The 27,357-nt window shown below is 41.1% G+C and overlaps 1 protein-coding gene across 1 annotated transcript in view; it reads left to right on the top strand.

Annotated features, from left to right (window-relative positions):
• The window catches only part of LOC138369250 (sodium-coupled monocarboxylate transporter 2-like), a 141,969-nt gene extending 121,123 nt beyond the window's left edge, over positions 1 to 20,846 (top strand). Inside the window, exons 7-8 of the mRNA XM_069332189.1 lie at positions 14,107 to 14,225; positions 20,638 to 20,846. Of these exons, the coding sequence (XP_069188290.1) occupies positions 14,107 to 14,225; positions 20,638 to 20,846 (328 nt within the window). The remainder of the gene's footprint in view (positions 1 to 14,106; positions 14,226 to 20,637) is intronic.
• Positions 20,847 to 27,357: the final 6,511 nt, after the last annotated feature.

The following is a 27,357-nucleotide window of genomic DNA, read 5'->3' on the forward strand; positions in this document are numbered from 1 at the left end:
TTGCCCCCTGCGGACGACAACAAATTCATACCATGTTGCCTAGTGCATCCAGTAATAAATTTGTAATAATAATCCGCGCCTATTAGTATTCCAATATCTGTGAGGCAATCGGAATTTATTTTATGATCCGCTAGCCTCATGCGGTTTCGTTTAAGGTGTCTCGCAGTGCGAGCTAATCCTGTGACCTGCAGGTCCGTAGGAATCTTATCCACTACCACCGCATGGATTGGGCTAGTAGAAGATCCTAATCTAACTAGTAATTTAACTACCTTGTAGTCACGAGGTCCACTATTTGACAGGAAACCAGAAATGTTTAACTTCACACTTTTGGCAGGTTTTAAATTTAACTCATCTACCAACTGTTGTGTAATGAAGGTTTTCTGTGAACCTTGGTCAAAAAGACCCCTAGTGTTAATTCTAGATCTTCGGTTTATTAATTTAAGTTGAGCGGTAGGCAAAGTAGTATTATTGCCTGACTCCGTAGCAAGTACATTTACTTCGTGATGTACTTTACAATATTGCACTGCAGTAGAATTAGTAGAATTCTCTCCAGTGGTCATGGTTGGTGTAGAAGATTTTCTACATAAGGCGTAGTGGTGTACACCTTGGTTACAACGGTTGCAGGTACGTAGTGGTACTGCACATTTCTTGGGAACATGAGAGCCCATGCATTTGGTGCATTTGTGCAATTCCTGTAACCTTTTAACCCTAGCATTATACGTAGGATAAGCAGAACATTGGTAAGTGGTGTGTTCCTGATTGCAGAACAGACACTTTCTCTGGTTAATAGACTTAGTCTCTTTAGTAGAGAAGTCATTGGTTATCTCTGAAGGAGATACTGAATAGGTACCTACATTTCCACTTCTTTTCCTAGTGGATGGAGTAGGTTTGGATTTATATTTATTAGACTTACTCTGAGTCTGTTTAGGTTTGACTGAAATATCAGTATTAATTGGTTTAGACTCAGGTTTAATTTTGTCATGAGTCTTTAACCTATTAACTGTGATCCTCAACCCCTCGAAAATTTGATCGAGAGTAAGAAACTCAGTATTATAATGTGAGCAGAGCTCTGTCAAGACGTTTCGAGGTAATTTCCTCTGTAACAATAGCTTGATAGACCATTCAGAACTAGGTATATTAACCTTGGTACCTAAGGCCTTTACTAGAGACTCTACTTCTAGTCTGAAGCTTTGAAGTGACTCTGGTCTACTGTTTGGTGCATTCAGATCTAGTAATTGATAATAGAGGGTGGCTATACTTAACTCTGTTGCAATAGTTCAACTTCAGGAGTTTTATAGCTTCCTCATAATTACTCTCATCAAGAGTGAGGTTATGTATGACCTTTTTAGCCTCTCCTGTGAGAAGACTAAGTAGGTATGAAAAGTTAGAAACCTTGTCTAGAGACTGTTTCTTATGGATGTGAACTTCAAAGGAAGTCCAAAAATTGTCCCAATTTTCTGTATCTAATCCTGAAAATGTAGGTAAGTCTAGAGTAGGTAAACGAACCTCTGGTAATTTATTATTGAAGTGAGACCCTGTGTTACTGGTATTGGATCCAGATTGTTTGGCTAATTTAGATAGCCTGATAATTATATCATGAGTCTCATCTTCATATTGGGAGATGTCGTCTACAATTTGACTTGCTACTTCAGGATCAGTTTCTACAGTATTTAGCAGATCAAGGTAAGATTGACCTACAGATCTGACTTGTTCAAATTTCAGATCAGCCAATCTAACTGATGCCTCTAAGTGATAAGAGTCAATGGGATTATCTTTAGTTAAGCCCTCAGCCTTATTAATTAATCTGGTCAAATGACCTTTAAGGCCAATGTAGGTTCTCATCAATTGCTCAGGAGTAGCCATGTTGGGCTTAGGTTCAAACTTCACAGTGTTAGATATATGTATTACTAATGAAGCTTGGGTACTTGTTCATTAGTGAACAAGTGACATTAATTGTAGCCTAATTTAAGGTGACTACGTTATACTTTGCCTCACTTGAGGTTGAATGTACCTACCTACCTAACAACAAATAGCTAGATATTTTGTGTACTGTCTGAACTCCACCATTAATTCTCGTCCGGTTAGCTCATCCTTATCACCATCAGAGTTAATGGAGATAATCCAGCAATACACAAAATAGATACACAAAATAATGTATACAAGAGAAATATTATGGAGACACTCCAATCAGAGTTATCTCAAAAATTTAATCCCACCCTGTATAGGGTCAGCACAAATAATATAATACATACAACACTGACTAGTTTTAGATCTAGTCGTAATAATTCCTAACTAAGAACTATAAAATTATTTAGTCTGGGCTTGTACCAAATTCAGCACAATCTCAGCCTAAATTCTACCTAATAACATGGGTAAAGATTATTGTGGTGCAATAAGGTAAATATAGTTGTGCTGTATTTTTGGGTTTTTGTTTTATAAGAGTGCTCTTGCACACACAGGTGAACAATTATGTACAGTTAAGTTTGGCTTGCTAGCCACAGCCTTTTGTGATGGTTGATGGTGTTAATTAACTTGTCAACCACATGCAACCTAGATTCCCCTGACAAATGTACACCGTCTCTGGTCAGGTTCTGTCTGTAAGGTCTGGCTGTAAATTGGATATATGTGGCATCCAATCTCACTCGTTTTTTCAGCCTGAAATTTATGTACTTAGTAGCTCTCAGGTAGTATTCTGGGGTTACTCCCCAACGATTATTTTGACTTGGTTGGCGAGGTTCCACTATTGTGAATACTACCGATTCACTGATGAGCTTGAAAGAAGAAATTATGGCTTTGAGGTGTTCGATCACCTCGGCTGGATGACGAGTGGGGTGGATGTCATTACCATCTAAGTATATAATGGTTAGATGGTGAGGCCACTCTAACGCAGGTGTTAGGGTGGTGTTATTGTAAAAGTTATGAGCTGTTGCTCCTGGTGACCTAAAGATTCTCACCTCGGTGTGAGGTATAGGTCTAAGTGTTGTGGATAATTGGCTATGACCCACTAAAGCTACCTTATACATGAGGTGAAAGTAGCAATATGTTAGTGTGATCTAGTCTAACTGATGTGTTACACTGTTAGTTGACACAATTAATTGAATAGTTAGTCTAGCTTCTATCACACAAGGATTAGTTATTAATGGTTAATATTTTAATTATAAATTTAATGCCTATCCGGTTCGAAGGACCATAATGTGGGATATTTGGGGCTTGAATCTGATTATTTAAATATTAATGTAGTAAATTAAATTACGAAGGACCACCCGCTTTTATAGTAAAGAGGGAAACTGAGAATTTCTGATCATTAGATAATTCCTAGATGAACCAGTGACTATGGACAAAATACTAGAGAATATGATCATAGAAATAATTAATGGGCTGTATAATTAAATGAATCAAACCCTCAAACACCTACATTGGGGGGTTATTACTGGAGGTAAGTACGTCCAGGAATTAGTGTGGTTCGTTCACTAATTCAATTAATAATAATCTAATCCTATAAAAATTATATTGAAACTGATATCATTACCATAAATGGGAACATAGATTATAAGTATAGTAATGAGAGTTACAGTAACTCACATTAATCCTGAGGAATTCTGCACATAAAGAATTGCAATAGATTCACGAAGGAATATAAAATCTTAGCTTAATGATGATTCCTCTAGACAAGCCATGGAGTTTCCTCTTATTCTCTGGACTCGGTAGGCTGACGAATGGGACGGATTAACATGGGAGAAGGCGGCAGGAAGAATTCTTCTCACGTGCTGCAAGACAAATATTTACAGTAGCAACTAATTTAACTACTGAATCTCTATATTCAAGAAATTGAGAGTTACAGGTGACAAAATTTAGTCACCTGTTATTAGATGTTATCATGCGTCATAACGGTCAATCACCCAGCTACTACAAAACTCTTTACTAGATGCATCACATAAAGGGAATATACTTAGCTGAAAGGGCACTGTATAAGATTTAAGATTGCCGTAATTCGCTTCCCCAGGCTCCGGCTAAGCCTATCCTGGATAGTGGCGCACTTCGCTGGCTGGTCACGATGTCGTCAAGAACCAGGTTAAAAGGTTCCTTATCTGACACCAGCACTAGCTGAAGATATTATCTGCAAGGTTATTCACGCCTCACAGTGGCGACTTTCATCTGAGGATGGATAACATCTGCCCAAATGGCTGGACAATGGCGTCTCCTTGTGAGTAGGGTATGCGCAGGTCTGCCTCTGAGCGGCTCTCCACGTGTACTGAGTTGGTCCTCCTCAACCCACGCCGCGTCGCGCGTTCATAAAACAAATTATGTCATGAACATTAATATTTCTCGCATTTACGCTTGAAACGTTGAAGACTGGACGGGTTTATTATTTAGAGGAAGAAATTATTATTATTTACCAATTTAAGAATAGTAAATATATAAGGGAGAGGAATTAATGTCTCCCCATGGCATTCACTGGTGACTTTAACTTTTATTACGAGATAATCGCTATGACTCCAACGCTCTATTCGGCTTTTAGTTGGAGGTCAATTCATCTGCAATTAGTTATCATACAGAATGCCTTAGTTATAGAGAATCGAATTTAATTCTCACATACATTGGATATAATGTGTTTACTGTAAGGAAATCTGACGCAATACTGGCGTCAGGTGACGTGAGAATTCTAGCCTACTGCACAGATGAAATTATTAGTACATGAGAATTCTATGTGTGGTTAATTTTACTTACTACAATAATTAGTATAGGTTAGTAATAAGTAATGAGAATACAACAGTGTTGTATTCGGTGTTGGAAATATCCAACAGGGTGTGGGGCTGTGGAGGGTGTTAATAGGGAAATAGGGAGGCGATGCAGAGACAACGGTCCTTAATGCACTACCCACATTAGTTCCTTTTTTATCTTTCAGTCAAAAAACTTTCTTATGAACTGAACCAAACTGTCCTCAATAATTTATCATAAAAATGAGAATGAGACCAAATACAACAAACTACAATTCAAGCCGCATCAGAGTTTTTATGTTTACACTCTTAATTAATTATTATTTGTAATTATCTTTCGTAGTTTATGAGCTACACATTTTAAAATGATGTTTTCATCATTTCGTATTAGTATGATGCGTCCTCATGTTTAACAATATTAGTATGATGCGTCCTCATGTGTAACAATATTAGTATGATGCGTCCTCATGTGTACCAATATTGTTACTCTTCCAGCTTAAGGTAAGTTGAACTCAGAAAGCACTAAACCATTGTGCCTATATATTACTTGGAAAGAATATAATGATAAGAATTTAGGATAGGACGGGTGGAAGGAATGGTGCCCAACCACATGGGCGGTTGGTGATTGCACGCCGAACTGTTAGAATCGAAACCTTCGCTCTACCGTCCTGCCCAAGTGGTTGGGCTTTTATTTTTGCAAATACGTGTTAACAATTGTCGATAGATTCTACCGGTCACATTCTCTCGTGTCCCTGAACGACAGTTCGCTTGGTTTCAGTGCATTATTCCTCTCTAATATTTTATGTGTTTAACTTTCCTTTGTGATTTTTTACTGCTTTAATTTAAAAATTTTTTAGTTTCTTTATTCAACTTCTTCAAATTACTTTTTGGTGTTAATTTAAAAACTAAAATTTTACTGGAATATTTTTCCATGTTTTGTATTTTTTTTTTGGGGGGGGGGGCAGGGATAGTCCTGCACAGGCCCTCAAGTGTTACCATCCAAGTACTAACAAAACCCAACGTTCTGCAATTAAACACTAATCTTATATATTTTATTGTCTTTAATATAAACTAAGTGTAAAGTTGTAAATATGTGTATGTGGTGTATGTGTGCATGCATGTGTGAGTGTATATAATGTATGTGTGTGTTCATGTGTCAGTGCATATAGTGTAAGTGTGTGTGTGCATGTGTGAGTGTATATAATGTATGTGTGTGTGTGAGTGTATATAATGTATGTGTGTGTGTGAGTGTATATAATGTATATGTGTGTGAGTGTACGTGTGAATGTGTACATAGTGTATGTGTGTCCATGTGTGTGAGTGTAGGTGTTTGTGCATGTGTGATTGTATGTAGTGTATGTGTAAGTTGTTAAGTAGTTCAGCCCTGTATTCCCCCTATTCCTGCATATGAGTTAAAATTCCCCATTTGTAAATAACTAGAAGAAGTATTGGTGGATTTTATGAAGCATGAGAAGAACAATGATGATACAATTAGAATAAATATCGATTGAGGTTATTTTGGATGAGGCCATCAGGTGTCTCCTCCTTGATAAATATGGTGATGCAAACTGAGAGAGAGAAAAGAACTTTCCCGCCCAGAAGAGGGGGGGGGGGGCAAGATCGCTGGTACATTCTGGGTGCTATCGGGGGAGGAACACCTGGCGAACTGCGCGACTCCAGAGGAGGGGTGTATGCGGACGGCCGGTGCGGTGGGAGGAGCATCCCGTTCTCGCAAATTCGTAAAGTCAATATTGACTTATTAACTACGTGCATAGGTGATATACTAAACATAATAGATACCCTTAAAAAGATTCATAGAAAACACCAACCTTACCTAACCTTGTTAGTATCTTAAGATAAGCATCTTATTGCTTCGTAATTACAATTATTACTTAACCTATACCTATTATAGGTTAGGTAATAATTGTAATTACGAAGCAATAAGATGCTTATCTTAACATACTAAGTAGGTTAAGGTAAGGTCGGTGTTTTCTATGAATCTTTTTAAGGGTATCTATTATGTTAAGTATGTCACCTATGCACATATTTAATAAGTCAATATTGACTTATTTAATTTGCGAGAACGGGTTGGAGGAGCAGCGCAACGCTTCTACACTGGATCTACGAGACGCTACCCGATGCAGAATCTACGATCTGTAAGGTAGATAACTTTGCCCTCCCATTTTCCCCTTGTGTTTAGGAAAAGTGTCGTTCACCTGTAATGTGATTATCAGGAATTGTGTGGCTTGAGATCGGACATAAACAGTTTTGTATAATTGTTAGGTACCAATTATTGTTTTCATCAGTGGAGTCACCAGTGATTAAAAGGTTACAAAACAGAGCGGAGGTGAAGTAATATATATTCCTGGGCAGTTGATCAGAGTTTAGGTTGAGAGCTTCATAACGGGGGATTTGTGAAATAGTTCAGTGTTGCCAGACACTCAGATATATTTCCAGAGTGCAGTCATCCACTGACATCGAGAGATTTGTGCACACGGCAATGTAGCTTTTTTTCGATAATTTTTTTTGTTTTGTTTTGAGATATATACAAGAGTTGTTACATTCTTGTACAGCCACTAGTACGCGTAGCGTTTCGGGCAGGTCCCTGGAATACGATCCCCGCCGCGAAGAATCGTTGTTACAACCAAGTACACATTTTACTGTTGCGTTAAACAGAGGCTACAGTTAAGGAATTGCGCCCAGTAAATCCTCCCTGGCCAGGATACGAACCCATGACACAGCGCTCGCGGAACGCCAGGCGAGTGTCTTACCACTACACCACGGAGACTAAATCAATCGGATTTTAATAGTGTTTCCTTCCTCCCCTTTATTTTCCGGAGTGTTGCTGAGAGAGGTTACTGTGCACCATACTACTATTGCCAGAGTACTAAACTAGGAGAATGAATTTACCACTGAGTTTGAAGTAGTAATTGGCCACAAAGTGAAGCGAGTCAAGTTGGAGACCTTGTATGGAAACTTATGGGCGGGTAACTCCACCCTGCAGTAAACCTTAGGTTTCCGTGTCACCGGACACCCAGAAACGAAACTAAGGAGGGGTCGAGTTACTTCACTTCCCTGCGGGTTGCATGGCTGTGTTCAGTGGGGGAACTCAGCCCCGCAGGTTAAATGAGTTGCTCCCAAGAGTGAACAATGGCACCTAGGGAGGGGGAGTAAGTCCCCATTAGTCTCCAGAGAAACAGTGGCACCTCGTAGGGCAGGGTACGATGGAGTGGGAATCAGCGAGTCTGTCAGGCTGACTGAGTGGGGGTCAAAACCACTGAACTTTCTCCAGGTTAGTCTTATGGTTGACTAAATATGGACTATGTGAGTGTATGTGTGTGCATGTGAGAGTGTATGTGTTTGTGCATATGAAAATGTGTGTAGTGTGTGTGCATGTGAAAATGTGTGTAGTGTGTGTGCATGTGTAATTGTATTTAGTGTGTGTGTGTGTGTGTGTGTGTGTGTGTGTGTGTGTGTGTGTGTGTGTGTGTGTGTGTGTGTGTGTGTGTGTGTGTGTGTGTGTGTATATGTGTGTTTGTGTGCATGTGTGAGTGTATATACTGTGTGTTTATGCCTGTGTGTGTATGTATGAGTGAATGTAGTGTATATGTGAGCATGTGTGAGTGTATGTAATGTATGTGTGAGTATATGTAGTGAATGTTCATGCGTGTGTGAGTGGATGTAGAGCATGTGTGTGCATGTGTGTGTGTGTATATATATTGTAGGTATGTGTGTACTCACCTAATTGTACTCACCTAACTGTGCTTGCGGGGGTTGAGCTCTGGCTCTGTGGTCTCGCCTCTCAACCGTCAATCAACAGGTGTACAGATTCCTGAGCCTATTGGGCTCTATCATATCTACACTTGAAACTGTGTATGGAGTCAGCCTTCCACCACATAACTTCTTAATGGATTCCATTTGTCAACCACTCTGACACTAAAAAAGTTCTTTCTAATATCTCTGTGGCTCATTTGGGCACTCAGTTTCCACCTGTTTCCCCTAGTGCGTGTGCCCCTTGTGTTAAATAACCTGTCTTTATCTACCCTGTCGATTCCCTTGAGAATCTTGAATGTGGTGATCATGTCCCCTCTAACTCTTCTGTCTTCCAACGAAGTGAGGTTTAATTCCCGTAGTCTCTCCTCGTAGCTCATAACTCTCAGCTCGGGTACTAGTCTGGTGGCAAACCTTTGAACCTTTTCCAGTTTAGTCTTATGCTTGACTAGATATGGACTCCATGCTGGAGCCGCATACTCCAGGATTGGTCTGACATATGTGGTATATAATGTTCTGAAAGATTCCTTACACAAGTTTCTAAAAGCCGTTCTTATGTTAGCCAACCTGGCATGTGCCGCTGATGTTATCCTTTTGATATGAGCTTCAGGGGACAGGTTTTGCGTGATATCAACCCCCAGGTCTTTCTCTCTCTCTGACTCTTGAAGTATTTCATCTCCCAAAATGATATCTTGTATCTGGTCTCCTGCTTCCTACCCCTATCTTCATTACATTACATTTGCTTGGGTTAAAATCTAACAACCATTTGTTCGACCATTCCTGCAGCTTGTCCAGGTCTTCTTGAAGCCTCAAGCTGTCCTCTTCTGTCTTAATCCTTCTCATAATTTTGGCGTCGTCAGCAAACATTGAGAGGAATGAGTCTATACCCTCTGGGAGATCATTTACGTATATCAGAAACAGGATAGGTCCGAGTACAGAGCCCTGTGGGACTTCACTGGTGACTTCACGCCAATCTGACGTCTCACCCCTCACTGTAACTCTCTGCTTCCTTTTGCTTAGGTAGTCCCTTATCCACTGGAGTGCCCTACCAGTTACTCCTGCCTGTTTCTCCAGCTTATGCATCAGCCTTTTAAGGGGTACTGTGTCAAAGGCTTTCCGACAGTAAAAAAAAAATGCAGTCCGCCCATCCTTCTCTTTCTTGCTTAATCTTTGTCACCTGATCGTAGAATTCTATCAAGCCTGTAAGGCAAGATTTACCCTCCCTGAACCCATGTTGATGAGTTGTCACGAAGTCTCTTCTCTCCAGATGTGCTACCAGGTTTTTTCTCACAATCTTCTCCATCACCTTGCATGGTATACAAGTCAAGGACACTGGCCTGTAGTTCAGTGCCTCTTGTCTGTCACCCTTTTTGTATATTGGGACTACATTAGCAGTCTTCCATATTTCTGGTAGGTCTCCCGTTTCCAGTGAACTATTATATACTATGGAGAGGGGCAAACAAAGTGCTCCTGCACACTCTTTCAATACCCATGGTGAGATTCCATCCGGCCCAACAGCTTTTCTTACGTCCAGCTCCAATAGGTGCTTCTTGACCTCATCTCTTGTAATTTCGAACCTTTCCAAGGTCGCCTGGTTTGTTGCCACCTCTCCTAGCGCCGTGACTTCTCCTTGTTCTATTATAAAGACCTGCTGGAACCTTTTGTTGAGTTCCTCACACACCTCTTTGTCATTCTCTGTGTACCTGTCCTCACCCATCCTAAGTTTCATCACCTGTTCCTTCACTGTTGTCTTCCTCCTGATGTGACTGTGTAATAGTTTTGGTTCGGTCTTGGCTTTGTTAGCTATATCATTTTCATACCTTTTCTCAGCTGCTCTTCTCACACTAACATACTCGTTCCTGGTTCTCTGGTATCTCTCTCTACTTTCTGGTGTTCTGTTATTACGGAAGTTCCTCCATGCCCTTTTGTTTTGCTCCTTTGCTTTCATACATTCCCCAGTAAACCACGGATTCTTCTTTTGCTTCTGTTTTTTTCTGTCGGGCTGGGACAAACCTGCTTACAGCCTCCAGACACTTTTGGGTGACATAGTCCATCATGTCTTGTACGGACTTGGTTCTGAGTTCTGTGTCCCATTGTATATCCCATAGGAATTTATTCATCTCCTCATTTTTTCCTTTTCGGTACGCCAGCCCTTTGTTTCTCAGTTCTATTTTGGGGGAGATAATTCCTTGCTCTACCAAGTTCAATACACTGTGATCACTCGTTCCCAAGGGGGCTTCCAACTTAACTTCCCTTATATCCGACTCATTTAGGGTAAATATCAGATCAAGCAAGGCTGGTTCGTCCTCTCCTCTCATTCTTGTCGGTCCCTTGACGTGTTGACTTAGAAAGTTTCTTGTTACCACGTCCAACAGCTTAGCTCTCCATGTGTCTGGTCCTCCATGTGAGTCTCTGTTCACCCAATCTATCTTCCAATGGTTAAAGTCTCCCATGAATAGTAGTCTGGATCCGTTCCTGTTATCCACAGAAGCTGCTGTCTCTCTATTATATTGATGGTGGCCATGTTGTTTCTATCATATTCCTGTTTGGGTCTTCTGTCGTTTGGTGGGGGGTTTATATGACTACTACTATAATTTTCTGTCCTCCAGTTGCTATGCTGCCTGATATGTAGTCACTGAAACCCTCACAGCCCTGAATAGCCATCTCCTCAAAATCCCAGCCATTTCTTACCAGCAGAGGTACACCACCACCACCTCTTCCTTCCCTCTCTTTCCTCATAACATAATAGTCCTGTGGGAACACTGCATTTGTTATCGTTTTCGTTAGCTTTGTTTCTGTGAGGGCTATTATGTCTGGGCTTTCTCTAGTACCCATTCTCCAAGCTCATTTGCTTTATTTGTAATCCCATCTATGTTAATGTACATTGCCTTGAAGCAATGTTTCTTCTGTTTATTTTCTAGTCCCCTTCTTGGTGAGCATTAGGGGTGCAAGGGAAGGGGGGACAGGTAGGGTGTGGGTTAAGGAGATAGGGGGGGACATGGAGGATACCGGATGATGGGGAGGAGGGACTGGGAGGGTATGGGAATGAAGGGGGAGGGGGGATAGGGGGGAGGGAAAGGCAGGAGGGGGGACATGGTGGGAATGGGGGAGTGGTGATAGGTTACAGAATGGGGTGGGGGGGAGGGAGGGTTGGGTGAGCATTTGGGTGGGGGCAGGTAGGGTGAGGGGAGGCTACCTTGAGGTTACCTTGAGGTGCTTCCGGAGCTTAGCGTCCCCGCGGTCCGGTAGTCGACCAGGCCTCCTGGTTGCTGGACTGATCAACCAGGCTGTTGGATGCGGCTGCTCGCAGCCTGACGTATGAGTCACAGCCTGGTTGATCAGGTATCCTTTGGAGGTGCTTATCCAGTTCTCTCTTGAACACTGTGAGGGGATTGCCAGTTATGCCCCTTATGTGTAGTGGAAGCGTGTTGAACAGTCTCGAGCCTCTGATGTTGATAGAGTTCTCTCTCAGAGTACCTGTTGCACCTCTGCTTTTCAACGGGGGTATTCTGCACATCCTGCCATGTCTTCTGGTCTCATGTGATGTTATTTCTGTGTGCAGGGAGGGAAGGGAGACTTTTTATGCAGATGAAGGGGGGTGGTGTTGCCTTCCCCTCTGGTGTTGCTGGGATGCTGGTTGTGGGTTCCCCTCGTGTCTCTGGAACTGTTGTGTTGGGGGTTGCGGTTTCCTGGTTTACTCCTCTCTCCCTGCGCTTCTTTCTCGCCTCTGCTGCCCTGGCCCCTCCCCTCCTTTGTCCTGTCCCTCTGCAGGAATACTTTCTTGTATTCCTCCACATACTGTAAACGACTCTTCCTTTCTAAAATAACCTCTTTGGTGGTCTCGTTTGTAAACACCACCTTTACCAGTCGGTTTCTGTCCTTGTTGTACCAGCCCAACCTGAAAACCTTCTCAATGTTTTGTTCAGCCCCTTCTATCTGTAACCCCTTCAGTAGCCCGTGTACTGCCTCACTATCCTTGCTATTCCATTCTTGCCTATTGGATCCTTCCTGTTCTTTGATGCCTACAAATACCACTGATCGTTTTCTCTCCAGCAGCTGGCTGGTGCACCTTGCTGCTTCCTGTGAGGTGGCTGCTTGCATGGCTACCTCCCTCACTGTGTCCATTGTTTCTGAGCTCTTTCTCAGTCTTTCTGCAAATGTTTCAGGAGCAGAGGCATTTCCTTCCAATGCAACATTTCCACCTTCCCTTTGGATGATAATCTGATGCTCGGCCTCTTCATTTTTCCTTGTGTGGGATTTGATCTCCTCCCATGCTGATGTCAGCTCACTTTGCAGGTTGCTAATTGTAATCCACATTTCATGCATCTCCCTCCTGAATTCCTCGAGAACTTGGGTTAACCCTGTGTCCCTGTTGCATCTTTCTGCCAAAAGAAAGATGCACTTTGTCCCTTTCCCTGATATGTTCTGATAGAGAGAGAGAGAGAGAGAGAGAGAGAGAGAGAGAGAGAGAGAGAGAGAGAGAGAGAGAGAGAGAGAGAGAGAGAGAGAGAGAGAGAGAGGAAGAGCAAAAGAGACAGAGCAGGTGAGAGAGCAAGAGAGAGAGACAGGGCAAGAAAGATAGAACAAGAGAGAGAGCAATATATATATATATATATATATATATATATATATATATATATATATATATATATATATATATATATATATATGTAATAGAGAGAGAGAGAGAGAGAGAGAGAAAGAGAGAGAGAGAGAGAGAGAGAGAGAGAGAGAGAGAGAGAGAGAGAGAGAGAGAGAGAGAGAGAGAGAGAGAGAGAGAGAGAGAGAGAGAGAGAGAGAAAGAGAGAGAGAGGGAGGGCGGGGTTGGGGGGAGGAGGGAGGTAGTATGGGAGGGGGCGGAGATGGTCACTTCAGGTCAGGTGGTGGGAGAGATGTCAGGGAGATGGAGGGGGGTTTTGGGGGTAGGGGGTGAGGAATATCTGGTATGCTACAGTAGAAAAGAGAAAGAGAGGGGGGATAATGTATGTGTATGTGTGTGTGTGTGTGTGTGTGTGTGTGTGTGTGTGTGTGTGTGTGTGTGTGTGTGTGTGTGTGTGTGTGTGTGTGTGTGTGTGTGTGTGTAGTCAGTGGTTGGGGAGGGTGGGTGTGGGGGGGAGGGAGGAGTGTTTTGGGAGAGTGAGATGAGTGGAGGAGGTGGGTGAGGTGTTGTCTTCAGATTACGGCGGGGGATTAGCAGCTTATCTGGGTTCCCAGTGAGCTCACAGTTGCTGTCCCTGTTACTTGTCTACCACATATGGTTGTATTATTGAATGGAATGCAATAGTGTCTGATATGATATTATATAAACCTTGCACACTGTTGGAGACTTACAGAGAGACACTTACCAACCAGCTCCCCCACAAGCACTCTAGGTGAATACACGGCGTGTCGTCGGTAATCCTGTGTCTCCACGTGGGTCCCGCTGGTGCGACTGATGCTGTCTCAAGAAGTCCATCTTGAGACAGCATTTGTGTGTGAATGTGTGAGTGTACGTATTACATATGTACTTGTCTGGAGGACTATGTGTATGCATATGTGTAATTGTGTATATTTGTTATTTCATAAAACATATTATTATTATTATCTCACATTATGAAATGTGGTACTCCTTTGACAGTTCGCTATCCTCCTGCGCCAACTCTGTGGCCTGCCTCCTCTGGGAAGACTTCCTCAAACATCTTTCACACTTCAGGGACGTGAGTGACATCAGAGCTACCAGCGTTGTCAAACTTCTCTGTAAATACAAATTTAGTATAACATTCATTTTAAGTTTTAAGTAATTAACATCTATGTGTTATTTTTATTGTATCGTTTGAAATTTTTCTTGATTATTTCATCTTTTCATTGACTAATCTTTTGTATCTTTCAGTATCTACATATATATATATATATATATATATATATATATATATATATATATATATATATATATATATATATATATATATATATATATATATATATATATATATATATATATATGTGTAAATAAAAATGGAAATGTTCGTTTGTTCAAAATCACTAATCTCCAAAAGTTCTTCACCGATTGCCTTGAAATTTTCACACAACGTTCCCTTTTCATCCGAGCGGGTTTTTATATACATACTATATAGATGTCACGTCTGTGACGGGAAAAAACATGCTTTTTTGAAAATCTTTGTTTTTCGGGTGTTTTTCATGTGAAGGAAATCTTCGAAACCTCTTTATTGATTGCTTTGAAATTTTGACACATCATTGCATTCGAATAGGTGAGTCTTTTTACATACCTACTATAGACATTCTTCACCTCTGACAGGAAAAAAAAACATATTTTTTATTAAAAACAGCGTCATCTGTAGGACGTAGGAGCAGCACATGCTGTAATATTTAAAAGTTCTTCAATGATTGCCTTGAAATTTTGACACAACGTTCCCTTCGATACGTGAATGTTTTTATATACCTACTATTTAGATGCCACACCTGTGACAGGTAAAATCATGCCTTTTTTGAAAAACAGCGCTATCTGTTGCACGTAAGAGCAACACATGATGTATAAAATATGTTACGATTCCATTTCAATGTTTTTGATTGCATTGATAAATTGAATTTTCATAGATTTTGATTTATTTTCATTTTGTTTTAATTATTTTTTTTGACGTTGCATTGGGATTGAGCTGTGTTGTTTAACATACTGTTCATTTCGTGGGTATTGCTTATTTGTTTTTTCATTGTTTTTATTTCGTTTTTTAACTATTCTTCTTTTTTTTCAGTGCAATTGGTGGTGAAATTGAGCTGTGTCGATTAATCTGCGTTTGAATTGAAATATTTCGTTAATATTTTTTGTTTTGTTTTTTTGAAAACAAGAAAATGGACAACACGTTTATCTCACAGCTGCAAATGTACAACAAACAGCTATGAATCCACCGGCTACAATGTTAACTGCTTTCTTCACGTTATGTCAAAATGACGCGTTTGCGATAACACTGCTGTATTCGGAAGTGCCTACGTATTACACATGGAATGCCAGAAGAAAATCATTTGAACGACGCAAACGAGGAGATCAGTCGACGGACAACCTGGCATATTCAAATAAACTACGATAGGCAGACTGTACACCGTGCATCCCAATCAAGATGATTGCTTCTTTCTTCGCATGCTGTTGTAAATGTGTCAGGTCCAATGTCTTTCCAGACATTGAGATTTGTCAACGGCGTAACACATGCCACTTTCCGTAGTGCATGTCAAGCACTACGGAATTTATTGGAGAACGACCGACACTGAGATGTATGATGAGATGTATGCATTAATGACGTGTCCAACACGTCACATCTAAATCAAATTCGAGCATTGTTTGCAATCATATTGACCACCGGGTCTCCTTCATCTCCAACAGTGTTATGGGAAAAATATAAATTGCACATGGCTGAAGATATTATCCGTCGAATACGAAGGAAAATTCAAATATGAACATGGATTTCACAGTAGAAAACTACAACGAAGCGTTGATAATGATTGAAGATTTGTGCTTAGAAATCGCGAACAAAGTTCTCAATCAATTGGAAATGCCATCACCGAATCGATCTGCTGCTACTTCGTTCGATGTAGAATTGCGTCGTGAACAAAGTTATAACACAGGTGATCTGTTGTCGTATGTGCAATCAAATATTCCTAAGCTAACGCTTGAGTGAAAAGGCATTTACAATCAAATAATTCAAACTGTCAATAACAGGTTTGCAGAAATCTTCTTAGACGGGCCAGAAGGAACTGTAAATCCTTCCTAATTAGATTGATTCTGGCAGCATTTCGATCCCAAAATGGCATAACCTTAGCACTTGCATCGTCCGGAATAGCTGTGGCATTGTTACCAGGTGGAAGAACTGCTACTTCGGCTTTGAAATTGCCATTGGACAAGCAATTCATTGAAACTCCCACGTGCAACATTTCCAAAGCATCCGGCATGGGGAAAAGTATTGCAGAAATGTAAACTTATTGTTTGGGATGAATGCACAATGGCCCACAAAAAATCGCTCCAGGCTCTTGATCGATCATTGCAAGATTTGCGTGGAAACATCAGACCATTTGGGAACGCATTAATATTGCTTGCTGGAGATTTCAGGCAAATATTATCTGTAATTCCTTGATACAAGTCCGTCGACACTGTTGAGGAAGCAGATGATGTTGAGGAAGCAGATGAAGCGGTTAGTTATCCAACAGAATTTTTTAATTCACTCGATCTGCCTGGGATACCATCACACGTACGGCAATTGAAAATCTGCGTGCCAATTATCATGTTGTGAAATATCAACCAGCTAAAGCTTCGCAACGCCACGCGCCTTGCAGTAAAAAAATTATCAGCGACGCCGTAGAAGCAACAATCTTGACAGGACCTTTGAAAGGTGAAGATGTCCTCATTCCTCGCATTCCTATGATTCCAACTGATATGGCATTTCAATTTAATATATTGTAATTTCCAATTCGATTGGCGTTTGCAATCACCATCAACAAAGCTCGGGGCCAATCTCTAGGATTGTGCAGTTTACATCTAGACACAGAATGCTTCTCATTGAGACAATTATATGTTGCGTGTTCTAGAGTCGGCAAACCAGACAATCTTTATATCTCCACAGAAAATGGAACAACAAAACATATTGTATACACACAAGCATTGTGAAATTAATCATATTAGACTCGTGCACTTTCTTCTTTCTTTCTTTTCCATTTAACCACACTGAGCCACAGCAACGCGTGGTAGGTACAGCTTGTATATAAATAAAAATAGAAATGTTCGTTTGTTCAAAATCGCTAATCTCCGAAAGTTTCTCACTAATTGCTTTGAAATTTTCACACAATGTTCCATTCGCATCCAGCCAGGTTTTTATATACATACTATATAGATGTCACGTATGTGACAGTAAAAAAAACATGCTTTTTCTAAAAAAACTGTTTTCCATGTGAGGAAAATCTTCGAAACCTCTTTACCGATTGGTTTGAAATTTTGACACAACGTTGCATTCGAATAGACGCGTCTTTTATATATCTACTATATACATGCTTCACCTGTGACAGGAAAAACATGTTTTTTTTAAACAGTGCCATCTGTTGGACGCAAGAGCAACACACACTGTAAACAGCGTTGCTTTCGAATAGGCACGTCTTTTTATATACCTACTATTAGATGCCACCCCTGTGATGGGTAAAAACATGCGTTTTTGAAAAACAGCGCCATCTGTTGCACATAATAGCAACTTTCACGCTATACTAAATATGTCACGAATTCCATTTCAATGTTTCCGATTGCATTGATATTTTTTTTATAGATTTCGTTTAATTTTATTTTTTATTGAATTGTTTTGTGTGATATTGTGTTGGAATTGAGCTGTGTTGTTTACCATACCGTTCATTTCGTAAGTATAAGTATTGATGCCACACCTGTGACCGGTAAAACTATGCTTTTCTTGACAAACAGCGCCATCTGTTGCATGTAAGAGCAACACACATGCTATATTAAATATGTTACAATTCCATTTTAATGTTTCTGATTGCATTGATCAATTGAATTTTCATAGCTTTTGATTTATTTTCATTTTTATTGAATTGTTTTGTGTGATATTGTGTTGGAATTCAGCTGTGTTGTTTACCATACCGTTCATTTCGTGAGTATAGTTTATTTTTTTATTTTTTCGTATTTTCAATTCAATTTTAACTGTATTTCTTATACTTCAGTGATGGGAACATCAGATCACTTGATGTTCCGAATTTTCTGATGGGAACATCAGACTATTTGGGAAGGCATCGGAACGAGGAAGTGGGGAAATGGTGGCGATGATGACGGGACGGAAGTGAGAGATGGTGGGGAGGGCGAGGGGACAGGGGAGTGGGGTATGGTTGGAAGGAAGAGGAGACGGGCGAGGAGAGAATGGTGGGGGAGGACTAGGGGACAGGAAAGGTTGCTGTAGTTCACTACAGAACTACTGTAGTTCAGACAGTAGTTTACCTGTTGTGAGCCACAGCAACGCGTAGCCAGGTACTGCTAGTCTTACATATATATTGAGATGGTTAAGAATGCGAATCCCAAAATGTGCATGAAAAGATATAGAAGAAATTCGTCTCTTTCAACTCACTTTATTTGGTGTTGGGAGAGTTCAAGAGGAAGGTGGTGGGGTAATCTTACTCTTGCAGTGTGTTAAGATGTGTCTTGTGAGTAGAGTTGATAGGGGTCACCTTTCTCTCCATTATATCGTTTATGACTTTTTGTATGATGGCTGCTTGACTTTCAAAACATGTACAACTCAACGACCTAGTGCAGGAGAAAATTTATGAGAGTAAATGAAGAAGCATTTATAGTTAAAATATATGCATTTTTCTTAACATTTTTCGTTATGGGGAAACTGGGAGCACACATCAACCTGCAAGGTGATGTTGATCTGTCAACGATCAGGAGAGAATGTCCACGAGTGTCTGACTTTGACCACACTTCAGACCCAATGAAAGTTTAGTCAGGTCATGCCAAAGAAAATTAAAATAAAATTAATACACCGTAATCACACTTTGGTGATGCATCACGGATAAAATCCGTAGGAGCCATGGTGAGGGTTCGAACCAAAGCGGTGGGTGTTCCTAGGCACTCTCTATAGACAACTACGCCACGACATGGTCAAAAGAATTGCAACCTGGAATACTGCTGCACCCTCTGTTGGAACTGTTCGAACCTCCTGGGGTTCGAACCCTCATTATGGCTTACAGCTTTGCTTAAGAAAATTAATAGTATTCTACAAAATGTTCTCTCTCCGGTGAAGATAACAAGTAGACAAATAGTTTCTAAAGAAAGTGTTAAGACATAAAATGAATATTACAAAACAACTCCCAAGACACAGACGAGGCATTTACCAGGGTGTTGAAGGAGTGCAAACATTTCCTCCGTTTAACCTCATCCGCCAGAAATTTTCACGAAGTGATTATCACAAACGTCATTCAAACTCATCTTCAAAATTGCAGATTTATTACAAATTAAAAGATGGCTTCACAAAAAAGAAACTTTCTTAATAAAATGACTATATATTTCTTACCATTCTTTAAACAGCAACAATGGTAAGCAGAAAGAGCTATTATGATCAATGAAACACTCTCACTAGACAGTTTCAAGCCCCTGTTAGTCATTCATAAAAAAATGGAAGAAATGTTATATGTTTAAAGATTGCTGATAATAATTTAGATGTTTGTTTGACCAAAGTAATTGAAGTTACCAAAAAATCATTACATATTCAGAAAATATATTAATAATATAATTTAACTTGCAAACATATTTTAAAATTTGGTTTTATATTGTTCATAACGAGTTTTGAGTTATGATGAGGGCATATGACAAGAGGTATACCCTGCTATTCATTGTATATACAAAGATATTATTTATTTTTTAACGCCATTCAAACTGAAGTATATTTACTTTATACTAGAATCAAAGAAACATTAGTGTTTAGAATAATTCTTGAAGATTATCCTGTTGATCTTAACGTGACACGAAATCTTTCCTTGAACTTAGAGACACTTCTGACTGGCTAAACGTAGGAGCAAGGCCTTTGAGGTCTTGTGGAAGCTGCTAGTTTGAAGTTGCGTGGCTTAACTTTCAGAAAAATTTAAATTTTATTTATGAGGACCAAACGACAACTCAGAAGATGAAGAAGCGACAACGTTTCGGTCTGTTCTTGATCATTATCACCACACGACTTGATAATGGTCCAGGACGGACCGAAACGTCGTTACTTCTCCATCTTCCGAGTTGTGGTTTGGTCATCATATCTCCAGCCACGTTGTTGTGACTCGTCGTCTGCATAAATTATATTTAGTTTACCTGAAAGAGCCTCGTTGACGAATAGTCCGTCCATTAGGCCCAATACCTGGAGAGCAAATATTGTTAGCTAGGTCACCACACCAAAACTATTTTTGGGCCTATTTTCCGGGCAATATATATGCTTCATAAATCCTATACACACACAGTTAAGAGGAGGGGGTCGAGGTATCGAAGTCTGCACACGCAATATTGTGATCCACTAAGTGCTTTGGAATCTAATCTCTTTATTTTCATCGTTAATTTTATGTTTTCTCAAACGTGTTATTGATAACTTCTGCATGTTAGGAACTTTTTTATTGATAATCTCTTGTGTTTCCTCAGCGGCACTGGCAGGAGCGTCGGGGATGGTGGTGGGGATGGTGGCGGGGCAGCTAGGCAACGTCTTCCACGTGACCTACAGCGTCTCCGGGGCCATCCTCGGCCCCATGAATGGAGTCTTCCTGACCGGCATCTGCGCACCTTGGGTTACCACTAAGGTACAGGATATAACACCATCATGTTGTTACCTCAAGCATGCACACCGCCTGTAGTAGACCAGTAGTAGAAATTAATGTGTGTGTCTTTCATTAGCAGTAACAAAGAGAATTCTTAAATATCTGATGAAAATCTTACTGACCTAACAAATTCAGAGACCAGAAAATTGTAGCATTAAACATTGTGATAAACATCATGAGGGAACATTCATGTATGGAACTAACAGAGCAAGTACTCGGCAAAGTGATGTTATAATGGCAAGAATACGCATGAAATATAGACGTATCTGGAATCTTTCTCAAAACCTAAATGCCGAATACACCATGTATCCAACTTGAATGATCTCCAGGCACACGTGTATCAGAAAAACTCTTGCTCCTGAAGGATTCAAACCCGGTCAGCATGAGCCTCCATGCACCTTGGCATGTCCATTACTATAATAACTCAGCCACCGACTGTACTGGAAAGTCGTATGACTTTTAGTCCTAACTCCCGAGAGCTCTCGTGACTATATTGAGCACAGATATTTCTTCACATCACTGTAACATGAATAGAACATATATATATATATATATATATATATATATATATATATATATATATATATATATATATATATATATATATATATATAGTGACGGTAACGCGTTGGTGTTCGGCTGTTCAAAGCTAGGGGTATGGCCTCGTCACATAGAATAAAAAAAAATAGAAAATCTGGAACTTCGTCTGTGGTAAGGTAAGGAGAAGACACACAAAACACAAGTAAATTTTAACAATGAAATTTTTATTACGTTAAATAAACAAAACATGAATAAAATGGACATAAAAATTCGTATAATAAAATCAATCAATCTAAATAATAAGAAGAATTAAATGAAAAAATGAAAAGTTACGTTAAGACAAGTGAGCAATAACAAGCTGTGCAATATACAATAAAATGAGAGGTGCAGGAATATTGGCTTTAAGCTATCACCTCTCTTAGTACACGTAAGCCAAAGCTTAGTCTACCAGGAAGAAGTGTTAACCGTATGAAAGCACTGAATATTCTGAGGACTGAGGTCGTGGCGGCCCCAGACATCAAGTAGTATGGTGGGTGGAGTGCAGTTGCAGCCAGACCGGCGGCCAATCAGCGAGGAGCCGGCAACAAGACAGGTAGTTTGGCGGTTTGAGGCTGAGCAGGTGTTCCTGGCTGCATACGTTTTGCGCTCTGGCAAACCTTGCTGGTGTTGTTGTCGTTGTTGGACATTTCTTCCATAGTAGTTTTATATATTTGTAACGACGTATTTGTGAAGGGAAGAGCAGGCTCAATCTCTTGAAGGAGATTATCGTCACAATATATATATATATATATATATATATATATATATATATATATATATATATATATATATATATATATATATATATATATATATATATATATATATATATATATATATATATATATATATATATATATATACCACCACTGGTGCAAATGTGAGGACCCAGAGCCTCGGAGAAGAAAATAAGGAGTATTCAGAGAAGACCTTGTGGATTCACTGAACACTAATATTATCTTCTCCTACCACCCCCATTCTTTTGTATGTACACATATATATTTATTTTATTTAAACTTTATTACAAAAATGGAGTTACATAAAGGGTATATCTTGAGGTTATCTTGAGATGATTTCGGGGGCTTTTTAGTGTCCCCGCGGCCCGGTCCTCGACCAGGCCTCCACCCCCAGGAAGCAGCCTGTGACAGCTGACTAACACCCAGGTACCTATTTTACTTGCTAGGTAACAGGGGCATAGGGTGAAAGAAACTATGCCCATTGTTTCTCGCCGGCGCCCGGGATCGAACCCAGGACCACAGGATCACAAGTCCAGCGTGCTGTCCGCTCGGCCGACCGGCTCCCTGTGTACAAAGGTGACCAGTACAAAGATGATTATTTTAAATTGTCGAGTTCCTCCAGCTCCTCAGATGGCGGGCAGGAACCTTGAATGCATTGTGCATTTCCCCTCTGTATCGCTACGCTGATGCGCTAGAAAAGGAAGCTGGCAGCTCTAGGGTCTCTTGTTGTTTCAATGAGGCTAGAACCTAGTTCCTTCAAAAAACTGGTAGCACTTTTACGCCAGACGCCGAGTATTTCAGAAGCAATGGGGACAAAGCTGTAGTGGTGATCCAGTTCTATGTACTTACGGGATTTGGCTGTTTCCCTATGGGTGGCAGCGCCACCTGGTTGTGCAACACTGAAGTCAATGTAGGTGTTAGCCAGGGTTGATAGGCATGTGTGGTCCCATACCAACTGCTTGCCATTCTTCCAGAGGTTCAATGTGATACCATCTGAGCGACCAATAAGAGCATCAGAGTTATGGGGCGTTAGGTAACGGGGCTCTCTTTCAGCTGGGCATCCAGCTGTCGTGAGGCTCCTCTTGATGATCTCGTTAACTTCACTGTGCCTCGAGTGCCACCCCCACTGTGCTTTGGCAGAGTAGGCCATGGTGATCGTACCTGTCAGCCACCACCTCGCGCAAATACACCTATATCTGGTGTGGATTGGGGCAGCAAGGCGGAGGGCCACAGCAATTCGGAGGGCGTGTGGTGCGAGACGCGGGCCAATTGCCGACATTGGGGTTGCTAACAGGAAATCCCCTGCATGTGGTGCTGCTACTGCTGTGAGGCGAAGCAATGTTGTGTTGTGCTGTTGCGGCACCCAGGCACTCTGCAGCAACTTGGTCTACAATGGGGCCATCCCAGCTGGATTGCTTGTGGGCTTTTGGGGATGGTGGTTGAGGTGATGGACCTGCACGAGAGGCCCACTCGGTGGCACAGTGTGTGAAATTGGGATCATGAACACCTGCCAGCTGATGTAAGTAGGCAGACAGAATTTCCTTCACAATGTCGTCGGATGCCGATGAGGAGGACATGAAGGCTGGAACAGCAATTTGCCTTGCTGTTCGAACTCCGAGGCCCCCAAGTCTTACGGGAAGAGAGGCTTGTTTTCACTGTAGGTCATCAAGAGAGAGAGGTTGAGGGCTTTTTCTAGCATTGATTTCAGTAACCGGTCATACTCACCTAGTCTTTGGCTACTGTAAGATGGTGAACACCTCAGAAAGTAGGTTAACCTGGGGAGGGACAGACATCTGGTGATGAGGTAGAGTCATGAGCATCAGATCATGAGCATCAATATCTTGAATCCTCCCATCCATCCTCTTAAGGTTGGCGGTTTTCTTATCAAGGATTTTCTTATCATCGATGGTCTTCAACTCCAAGGGTTTCCTAGGAGTGTGCTGTCTTCAGGTTTAGTTATATAGATATTTGGCAGAAAACCCTCTATTCTCTCTACGATGCCCTGGTTGGAACATATTATTTCACATTTAGAAGGGTTCAGGGTGATGCCTAAAACTGCACCTTGCTCCTGGATTTTTCTGATGTCATCCAGGAGAGAGTTTGGGAACCAGCTAGGGTACCATCATCCCAGAACCAGATGTTAAGCTCGCTGGGCAGGACTTCTGTGACTTATATGTATGTCGTACCCAGTAGCCAGAACGCACTTCTCGGCCTACTATGCAAGGTCCGATTTGCCTAATAGGCAGAGTGATTTGCTTTATTTCCATAAATTGTTTCCGATTGGTTTATTTGAATTATTATTATTATATTATACTGGGAACATAAATAATTGACTTGGTTATATTGGTTTAGGCTAGGTTAAAATAGGTTAGGTTAGGTTCGGTCATATATCTACGTTAGTTTGAACTCAAATTAAATAAAATGAACTCATACATAATGAAATAGATTGGTCTATCATTTCATAAGAAAAAAAGTAGAAAAATATATAAAATATAAGGACCTGCCTTTAGTAGGGAGATTTACGCTAATACCTGTCCCTACCATCTGGACAGGTGGTGCAAAGGTGCGCACCACGTGTCCAGGTGATTAATTAGGGGACGTGTAATGTAAGAAAAGTTAAGTTGTTAATGTAAGAAAGGTTACGTTAATAACGTACAATAGAAAAAATGGTGAACTCTGCATTTAGTGTCTACCGTGTTACAATAGCCGTGACGACTTCGTGGTGTTGGAGGTAGGCATCATCTGGCTCAGTGTTGGGATGTGTTCTTTGTAAGGGGGGGTTATCACGGGGGGGGGGGGGATTTTGAAAGGAAGGCGATTAATTGGTTGAGTGAGATGTAGGAAGAGCATAACAGGTACGGAGCTTAACTTCCAGAGTTAAGCTCCGTCCTCGTTATGTTGGTCAGAGCGAGTTTAGTGGTTTGGTGGGGTTATAGCTTTTAGAAAGTGTGAGATAAGCCTTTATAGAATGACATCGTAATACGATTCAGAACTGTGTAGACAGTCACCGCCTTCCACCTTAGCTGAAGAGGTGAAGAGGGGGAGAGAGAGAGAGAGAGAGAGAGAGAGAGAGAGAGAGAGAGAGAGAGAGAGAGAGAGAGAGAGAGAGAGAGAGAGAGAGAGAGAGAGAGAGAGAGAGAGACATAGAGAGAGACATAGAGAGACATAGAGAGAGAGAGAGAGAGAGAGAGAGAGAGAGAGAGAGAGAGAGAGAGAGAGAGAGAGAGAGAGAGAGAGAGAGAGAGAGAGAGAGAGAGAGAGAGAGAGAGACTCCGTACCTCAGGAGTTTGATAGGAACAACATGGCAACCAATAATATAATAGACCAGCTTCAGTTGCCTGCAGGAATGGCTCAAGACTCTTAATCATAATAAGGGGCACGATTTCAACCATGGAAAGATAGACTGGGAGAATGGGGACCCACATGTTGGTGCAGATACATGGAGAGATAAATTCTTGGAAGCGGCAACAAGGAACATTCTATGCCAGTATCTTAGGGAACCCACAAGATTGAGAGGCAATGATAAACCAGCTAGACTCAACTTGATATTCACCCTGAATGAGTCAAAAATAAGGGAAGTCAAAGTTGAAGCCCCCATAGGAATGAGTGACCACAGTGTACTGACTTTTGAGTACTTGGTGGACGCAGGGATAACCTATCCAAGGATGGGATCCGAGGGGAAAATACTAAATTACCGAAGAGGAAAATATGACGAGATGAGGAACTTCCTCAGGGGAATACCATGGGAAACAGAACTTAGAGACAAGAATGTGCAGGACATGATGGATTTTGTCACTCAGAAGTGCCAGGAAGCTGCAGACAGGTTTATCCCGGTCCAAAAGGAGAAAAACGAAAAACAACAGAAAAACCCATGGTTCAACCAGGAATGCAAGGTAGCGAAGCAACTGAGTAAAAGAACATGGAGAAACTACAGAAATAACAGAACACCGGAGAGCAGGGAGAGATCCAGAGGGCCAGAAATGAGTACCTCAGAGTGAGGAGGGAAGCAAAGAGACATAGTATTGTCATATATGACATATATGACATAGAGACAAAAGTATGAAAATGACATTGCGAGTAAAGCCAAGACCCAACCAAAGCTGCTCCATAGCCACATCAGGAGGAAAACAGCAGTGAAGGAACAAGTGATGAAATTGAAAAAGGGGAGAACAGATACACAGAGAATGACAAGGAGGTGTGTGAAGAACTCAACAAGAGATTCCAGGAGGTCTTCACAATAGAACAAAGAGAAGCCCCTACACTAAATGAGGAGGAGACAAACCAAGCAACCTTGCGGAATTTGACCTCACCAGTGATGAGGTCAAAAGGTGTCTGCTGGAGCTGGATGTGACAAAGGCTGTTGGGCCTGACAGAATCTCACCGTGGATACTAAAGGAAGGTGAAGAAGCACTAAGTGAGCCACTCTCTATGGTGTATAACAGGTCACTGGAAACAGGAGACCTACCAGAAAGGTGGAAGACGGCTAATGGAGTCCCAATATACAAGAAGGGTGACAGGCAAGAGGCACTGAACTCCAAGCCAGTTTCCCTAACTTGTATACCATGCAAGGTGATGGAGAAGATCGTGAGGAAAAGGCTTGTATAGCATCTGGAGGGAAATAACTTTGTAACACACCACCAACATGGGTTCAGAGATGGTAAATCGTGCCTCACAGGTTTAATATAATTCTATGACCAGGCAACAAAAATTAGGCAGGAAAGAGAAGGGTGGGCCGACTGCATTTTCCTGGACTGCCAAAAAGCCTTTGACACAGTACCCCATAAAAGGCTGTTAAAAATGTTGGAGCAACAGGCAGGAGTAAAAGTGAAGGTGCTCCAGTGGATAAGGGAGTACTTAAGCAACAGGAAACAGCGAGTAACAGGGAGGGGAGACATCAGAGTGGTGAGATGTCACCAGCGGAGTCCCACAGGGCTCAGTACTTGAACCCATCTTGTTTCTAATATATGTAAACTATCTTCCGAAGGGTACAGACTCGTTCCTCTCAATGTTTGCTGATGATGCAAAAATTATGAGAAGAATCAAGACGGATGAAGATAGACAGAGTCCATAGGATGACCTGGACAAACTGGAGGAATGGTCTAGAATATGACTGCTAAAGTTCAACTCAGGAAAGTGTTAGGTAATGAAATTAGGCGAAGGGAGCAGGAGGCTGAACACACGGTACCATCTGGGAGGTGAAATCCTGCAAGAGTCAAATAGAGAGAAGGATC

This window comes from Procambarus clarkii, chromosome 27, assembly GCF_040958095.1.
Source record: "Procambarus clarkii isolate CNS0578487 chromosome 27, FALCON_Pclarkii_2.0, whole genome shotgun sequence".
NCBI classification, from domain to species: domain Eukaryota; kingdom Metazoa; phylum Arthropoda; class Malacostraca; order Decapoda; family Cambaridae; genus Procambarus; species Procambarus clarkii.